The following is an 8,534-nucleotide window of genomic DNA, read 5'->3' as shown; positions in this document are numbered from 1 at the left end:
TCCAATAAGTATAACTTCTTCATCGCTAAACCCCACTCACACCATCTCTCATCACACCAAGGAAATCATGTTGACCGCCTTCACCATTGATTATTTGCTCTTATCCACCATCACCATATTACCTTTATTTCTTCGTCATCTTCTTCTTCGTCTTCTCCTTTTTTTCTTTTTAAATTTGATGTACTGAATTTTTTTGGAGTGAACTATATATCAAAAGGCTCTAAACATCGAAAAAGATTCATATCTAAATTTTGGGACTGTTAGAGGAAATTTTGAGTTGATCGAGATTGAACAGTGATTTTGAGTTGATAGAGATTGAATAGTCAGTCTTCACTTCAATGTATAGCTAAACTATATTCAACTTTTTTAGTGTATAATAATGTATAGTCAATTGTATCATATTGTATAGTTACTGTATAGCTAGGTAAGTTATATTGTATAGTCAATGTATACTTTCTATGATTTTTGGCTTCTATATAAATAAAATATGACTATATTTATTATAAACTAATTAATTACTTTATTGTATTTATTTGAGACTAGCCCATTTCAGTATGATTAACTATAGAAACTTGTGTTGGGAATTTTCCTTGGAACGGTTAGCTCCCTATGATGTTAAAATTGAATCTCCTCTTTTCATTTAGTTTGTTTTAACAATAATTACTTGTGATTTTGAACTTGGTACATGACTATGCGCTTAAGTAATTTATTGATACAGTAGTATAAAACCACGAGGACTGTGGTTGGATGGATGCATCCTTTACCAATGGTGTCGGGTTCGAGTCATAGAAACTGGTCAAATCTGAAACCGAATTAGTTGGTCAATGATTTCTGGAGGATGTATTAAGGCAATTTTTTTTAAAAAAATCCCCTCAAATGTGTGAACTTCACCAGCTGTATGTTTCAAGTACATGACATTATGGTTGCTTCTTGGTAGAGTAAACCAATGTAAAGAACCAAACATCCATGGGGAAAAGATACAAATATTGTATGTCACATAGAAAATACATATGTGCTGCCCTCTATACCAAAAGAAATGGATTGGCCTACCAATACCGCGAACTATTTCATTTACAGCATCAATTCTCAAAGGGTAATAAATTGGAAGGAGTACTCGGTATATCCATGATTTACATTGTATCTACAATGGCTTTCTCTTGGCTACTCAAACTGTATATATCTTTCTTACCTTCTTTATAGGCCTGCGACAGATTGGGCAAGTACCAGCAACTTCTGCTATCCTGTAAATGTCAATTTCATGGTGTTAAACTGTTATACATGGATTTTCCACCTGTATTTTCATTTCTTTCTTTACCAGTGTAGATACTACCAACGACTACGCTACTAAAAGGGTTGGAAATGCCTTTGCAAAAACAGTGAACTTAGATCACACAATAAAATCATTGAAATGTGATTCCTTTCTTTAGTCTATAGTTCTTTAATTGAATTTGATTCATCACAGTTTTGTCCCTTTGCTTTTAAGGATTGTATGAAAGACAGTTCAATAAATGATCTCAAAATTTGTTTGGTGCCTTGGTAACATAGAAAACCAAAGGAGGGGGATGGGTGCAACAGAATCACCATAAAAGAAAGTAAAGTTGGGGACATAGTAAACCTCCTACTATTAACTATAAGAGTGACTCCCTGCGACGGGAAGGGGAAAGATTGAATCTTGAAAGACCGAGCCCCCGGCTAAAGGGGAGGGAGCATAGTAGATAAAATAGAAGAAAAGGGAAAGGAGGAAGAACACCATAACAGGATCTCTTGGTTGTGGAGAAAGAGGCCGACAGGTGATAATTTACTTTGAGGGCAAAGTTGTTACTAGTCCTAAGTTGCGTCTCAGATTATGATCATACTGCCCCATCCATGTGGCTAGAATAGTCTCCCCAACCATATTTTCTTAATGAACAAGAATAACAACATCAACTCTCAATGATGTCTCTTTATTATCAAGGGAAGTCTAGCTGTCATGTCATGGCTTGCTGGTTTCTCTCATATGCATTTTTTTTTATGACAAGGAAAACCTGCAGCCACTACCCTTTGGGTGCGCACATGGTAAAACTCCCGCTCCTATGCAATAGCTTGCAAACCACATAGGAGAGGTAACCTGCACTAGGCAAGCCCGGTGCGACGAGCTCGACCCAGAAGGCAAACCCCTTGCTTTCGCTGGCAAGGGGTTTCGAACTTTAGACCTCCAACATGGAAGTCCCAAGCCCAAACCACTGGTTTCTCTCATATGCATAAATAAATATAAGCATATTCTTTTGCAAGTACTTAGTCATTCCTCTGGAGTATAAACTCAAAAAGGAAACATTTTTAGTTTTTAGAGAGAGAAGTGACATACCTAGTTCCACATTCAAAACAGGATGCATGGTGTCCACATGGAAGAAAGAAGCAGTCCCTTGGCGCATCAAAACAAATTGCGCAGAGTCGGCGAATATTGCTGTTGTATTCACCATCTTTAACTTGTCTCCCTTGAACTGCAGTGAGGTCCAGTACGCCTTCATTATACTCATCATCTTGTGAAAGACCATCGTAAGAAGAACCCCAGCTTGCAATATCATCATCTTTGCGTGAAATAAGAGGGGTCTGCTCAGATTCCATTGGCCCCACTGGATCTCTAATACCTTCCAGATGAGTGGATTGCATATTATTCAAGTACCTGAATACCAACCAAATGAGAAAACTCATCCCACCTGCATTTAGAAAGAATGATGAAGATGAAAAACTACAGATTTTTCAATTGGAACATCAGGGGTTATGTAGAAAAGAGAAATATACCTACTCCAAGAAGATATGTGATCCACCGAGGTCCATAGGAAAGTTTGACGCTCCACATACCAGTAGCTATACCCTACAGGAATTGGAAAAAAGGCTAGCTTCATTCACATGAAATCTACTCTATGAAACTTGAATGCTTGCCTCTCCACCTCGTGGTATAAGGTCTAGGGAACACTTTACCCTCCGCAGACCCCACCTATGGGATTGCAATTTACACCAGGTATGTTGTTGTTGTTGTTGAAATTTGAATGCTTGCCAAAGAATATTTATATAAGTCCTATTTAATTGGTGAGACAAAGAAGATATTCCATATTCTACAGTCTACACCACTGTATAGGGTCCATTAAGATTAACAGTAGTCATGATGCCAAATGACTTGGAGAATGAACATATACAAAGAAGGATCTCTATTAACAAGCCAATCTATAACCAAAACGTATAAGGATGGAGTTGTCATGACAAAATGCATGTAAAATCCTAGAACATAGTAGTGCAAATGACTATACTAACTAGTTTAGTGCATCTCAAAAATCTAGTCCCAGCCTTCAAATGACTGTTCATTTGTGATGACAGAAGCTGAAATGCTACTGCTTGGTGTTAATACACTCAAGTTGTCTCCACTCGACAAGTTATATAATCGGCAAACAGAATATACTATTCCAACAGAGATATTTAGAAGTAAGCTTATCAAGATATTGTGTCCATGTGTGGTCAAAGATTCACCGATTAAAGAGACACCTGTTAATAGAAATGATAAAAAGACTGCAAAAAACTGCAAACGCATTGAGCAAAATTAAAGCATTTGTATTGGGCATATTCTCTGTTGAGAGAATTAAATCTGGAGACTTACTGGCCTTTGAGGAGGAGAAGTCAAAAGAGCAACATTTCCTCTGGCCAGAAAGAAGCTCATTCCACACGGTTTTTGTCTGAGGTTGCACTCGTAATAAGCACCAGTTGTATTATAGAGCAATACCTTACTTCTAATATCCAACCGAACCTGTTTTTCACAGAACTAAACATGATAAATAATAAAAAGAAGATAAATGCAGTTCTAGTGCAAAGCAGAAAAATATCCCCCCCACCCCAAAAAATTGAAAAATAAGGGAAATTACGATTTCTTTCTACCAATGTGATTAGATAATTGTTCACCTGGGGGAAGAAAGGTTATACCCATACTGTCTCTTAAGAGTACTATCTTAAGTGAAAATTTGACATGGTAATACTTATTTGACCTGTACAACTCCAGAGTTCAAGTTGCCCACTGCCACGTAATAACTAGAGGACTTCCCTATGTCTTGGCTGATTGTGCCATTCCCTGCAGAAAGGCAGCTGGTGTGATAAGGTAACTTCTATCTATTGTGAGCTATAGTTTGTGCAAGACCTTTATGCAGGGATCATAAATAATTTAGCTAGTCTTCTTTCTTACCATAAATGACATTCCATGATAGTGTTGTATTTGGATAAGATGGGTCTTCAAGCCACTGAGCTAGACCTTCGCTTCCTGCAGTTCATTGACTTTTAGAGAAAAATATCTCAGTGCTAGAAAATTGAAATGGAGCTAGCATGTCAGAACTTGGCTGGCTATATTCAAGAAGATCTGATCAACAAGACAGGTAACCACTTTCCAAGGGAGTGAGCCACAAAGACAATTCCCCACTGAAGGGTTGAGCCCAGAATACACCGCTCTGATGGACCACTTAAAGAGGAAAATGAGGAGAGAGATAGTTCCAGGGAACACTTCTTTTTTACCGTTGGCCTGAAAGGCGGGTACTGGGACTCAGAAGAGACTAGCTTAGACAAAAATAATATGTCAACTGTAAGCTAAATGATAGTAGAGAAATATTATTTGTTTCTCTGGATGGGCATATAAGAACCAAAGAAAACAATGAACCCAAAAACCATAGAAGCTATACTGCAATAGTGAGGTGGACCAGACTTCTACCATGTTGAGTACTCTAACAGTCCTCTACATGGGCTATCCTATAATACATTCTGTTAACATGAGGTTGAAAAGCCCATTAATTTGGATTGATTTGCAAAGTTTTGATGCTACCTTACAAAGTAATCAACCTAGTATAGATTTAAATTGACCCCTAAACAAGAAATGCAACACTGGGAAACAAAAATTGGAATAGACTTGATGAAAATAACTTACCTTGAGCAATAATAAGGACTAAACCAAACGAACTTGAGGACTTGACACTATATGATATGTTTATTTGAGACCCTTGATTCAAGTAATATATCCATTGCTGTAAAATCAAACACAAGATAATTCATTAAACAAACCTCAGATAGGCATTAGAGACTTAAAAGAAATTTAAAGTCACACCGTGCCTTGTTAGTGTTTGCAGGAAGAGAGGTTCTGTAAGCTTCAGTAGAAGTTGCAAGAACATCAAGAGACGGATTTTCATAGAACCCATACACCGTTGGTCTATTGTTTGCACCATCCATCTCTTCCACCTTGTAGGAGGGACATAAATTGTTTTGTCAAACTACGAGCTTAGAGAATATGTAAAAAAACAGGCTAAGAAATAACACAATTTACCTTTATATTTTTCACAAATAAGGGATTAGGTTTTATCATGATTGAGGAATTTGGTCCAAGCTGCAAATTACCTGGCCCATAAACTCCCAGTATCAAAGTCATAGAGACTGAAGAAAAGAGAAAACATTCATCAAGGCAAGCTCTGAAGAATCAAACGTCTTTAGTGAAAGAAAATAAGCAAGAAAACAGAAATGCACAAGCATATTAACGTGAATATTTCCTATAAAAGTCATAGATACTGGAGTAAAGAGAAATTATTTCCACAAAGGAAGCCCTGAAGTGTCAAATGCTGTGTTCACCAGGAGAAATGTAAGAGAGAAAAAGCTTTTAAATACGAATGCTTCGTACGATCTCTCACCTATTTGCGTAGGAATTAAACCTTTTAAGTAAATACTAATAATATGAGCATGCTAGTGATCAATTATAGTAGTTGAGTGATTCACAAAATTTTAGGATTGCACAATGTAAACCCAATCAGTGAAGCCATCAAAAGCTACGAGATTTGTCATCATTTGGAGCAACACACTACCATGAGCAGCCAGCCGTTCTTCCCCCAAACTCCACATCAACCTACACACTGACCTAATCCCAGTCAACTTCACATGTGCATAAAATTTACACTCTCCAGCCAATTAGTAAGGCAATTGTAGTTGTTATCTTGATTCCCCCTTTCTTTCAAAAAGCATTCATAAATTTGTTACATATAAGCCTCAACACTTGCACAAGATGAGTGTCACATAAATGCAAATAGCAAGATGGATGTGTAGTCATACGAGAATAAACAAAACGAAAAATGATCTCATCACATCCATTTGGAAGTGCAAGTTGAGTACACATGATGAGAAAGATCATTTGAGATGGTTTTGTAGTGCCCTACTTAGATCTCTAAAGGTGCAAGTGTATAGGTATGAAACCATGATAATTGAAGGTTCTAATAGGAATGAGATAGACCTAAAATCAAATGAAAGATTCTCGGATCCATGAGACTTAACAAAAAAACAGAACGTAATAACAGAACACTCATATGAGTGATACCGACTGGTAGGTATTAAAGCTTAGTCATATAGCTACACCTATAGTAGAAGCTGTTTTTGCAAGAAGTTCTTTTAGACTGTATACAGATTTATATATCAGTAGAAAATTTATGTAAATTAGTCTTAGAGAACCCCAAATTATCAAATATCGGAATGAAACAGGTCAGACTTCACAGGAATAAAAGAATGGAGCGAAACGGATAGTATAAACTTCATATAGCTGCCCCGTTTCGGTTGAGATTGAGCCATAATAGTTGTTGTTAAATACACTTATACTATCACTTTCTTCACGAGTTTCATATCTCAACTATCCATTGTTTCATTTAACTACCTAACCATCATTCCATTTGTATTAAAACACACTTCGATGCTGAGTTGGCCTTCACACGCCTATTGTCAATTAGGAATAAGAGTTTCATACCTCAACTATACATTGTTCATTTAACTACCTAAACCATCACTCCATTTGTATTAAAACATACTTCGATGCTAAGTTGGCCTCCACACTCCTATTGTCCATTGGAAATAAACATTTGGCCAACTCAACATTGAGATATGTTTTAATACAAAGGTAGTCCTAACTTAAGGTAGCTAAAGGGTAACAATGAATAGTTGAGATACAACTATATGATGGGAAAAAAGGGGGACAAGTGAACATATCCAAATATCATCAGATTGTCTTATTTTCGGTTTTCAGAGCTGCAACGATAGTCAAATAAAAATGAAAAAGAAACGCAAACACACATATGCAGATTTTGGGGAGAAAGAAAAAATTACCGAAGAGCCAGAAAGTGAGAATAACAACAATGTAAGAACAGGTATCATCTCTGGCTAACCGCACAGCTTCCTCATTGTCAGTCGCCGGAAAATAAGGTGCATTGTGAAAAACATTATTCCTCTCCGGAAACGGCAACGGAGGCCGCCGATCATCGTCGTCAATCACCGGTACCTCCTCCTCGTGTCGCGACATCAATGCATCGCCGGAAAATTGCTCACCCCTAACCTCCGACGAAAATGATCGATTCCGATCTGATTCCTCCATTCTGAAGAATAAAAAGGTAAAAATCGTGATTTGAGAGAAAATTGTAGAAAGAAATAAATTGAAAATTTTACTGTAATGAGAAGAGTACATGATTGAGTTGAACGTGGCTTCACCAATAAGTCATCTTTTTTTTGTTGTTGTTTTTTGGGATATACGTATTTCAGATTCCGATTAGTAGTTGACAACTGAAAGTTTTAAGAATAATTAAGTGTGACAGTTAGGTGATTACATTTACAATCATATGAATTGTGAATTTATATATATTTTCTTATTTGACATTTTGGCCTCTGTTCTAATAGTATAATAAAAAAATAGCAGAATTGTTAATTCAAGTCAATTAGTAGTAAGTCCAACTTAATAATGGAAAAATTACCTCACATGATAAATTAAGACGTATTAAGGTTTTACCCTGATTTTCTTATTAAATTTGAGTTTTTACTCTTCTCTGAAAGAAAGTTAAAGCATTACCATAACTGACTTTACTTTTCCTGAAAGAAGAATATAATTCTCTACCATATTTGTATAATCTTTCCTTAGGAAAACATTTTAAACTTTATAAATTGAATACCCTTTTTTCATACCAAGAACACAATAGCATCCACAATATAGTCTTTTAGAGAGTTTTGTTTATGGAGAGATTTTCTCTCTACAGTTTTTATGTTTTTAATTAGTTTTAAAAATAATAATATGTAGCTTAATTGGCCATATCATGTAATATATGTTTCTTTTAGTATAATTTTATGTGTTGTCTAATTTGTCGTCATATGTTTTGCAATTGTAAGCTTTCACATGTCGCCCTAATTATTTCGAATCCAACAAGACACAATATTTATTTGAAATGGCGGTAATTTAAAAAGATTATCTAATAGAGATAAGACACAAGTAGCATCTTAAATTATACCAGAGCTAAAGACCTTGTTGACTTCGGCTCTTGTTTTAACCTTACACGAGAAGGGTGTGGATTTAACCATTTATTGTGATGCTTCTGGAGTCGGGTTAGGCGGTGTTCTGATGCAAAAAGGTAAGGTGATCGCCTATGCTTCTAGACAATTGAAGACCCATGAGAAGAACTAACCATGATTTAGAGTTGGCAGTTGTAGTGTTTGTGCTTAAGCTATGGCGGCATTAT

General features: G+C 36.3%; 1 protein-coding gene across 1 annotated transcript; it reads right to left on the bottom strand.

The window, feature by feature from the left end:
• Positions 1-939: 939 nt before the first annotated feature.
• Positions 940-7,621, bottom strand: LOC102603607 (uncharacterized). Its single transcript, XM_006365533.2, has 11 exons — positions 7,494-7,621; positions 7,141-7,406; positions 5,330-5,436; positions 5,119-5,244; positions 4,937-5,033; positions 4,208-4,282; positions 4,014-4,096; positions 3,632-3,778; positions 2,782-2,854; positions 2,345-2,696; positions 940-1,241 (listed from the first exon to the last, which is right to left on the bottom strand). Exons 2-11 carry the CDS (start codon positions 7,403-7,405, stop codon positions 1,166-1,168), a joined length of 1,401 nt encoding a protein of 466 aa, XP_006365595.1. The 5' UTR covers position 7,406; positions 7,494-7,621; the 3' UTR covers positions 940-1,165.
• Between the last annotated feature and the right edge of the window lie 913 nt (positions 7,622-8,534).

Source organism: Solanum tuberosum, unplaced genomic scaffold, assembly GCF_000226075.1.
Source record: "Solanum tuberosum cultivar DM 1-3 516 R44 unplaced genomic scaffold, SolTub_3.0 scf00557, whole genome shotgun sequence".
Taxonomy (NCBI): Eukaryota; Viridiplantae; Streptophyta; class Magnoliopsida; order Solanales; family Solanaceae; genus Solanum; species Solanum tuberosum.
The sequence above is the reverse complement of the archived record's forward strand: the minus strand, read 5'-3'. Positions and strand labels throughout refer to the sequence as shown.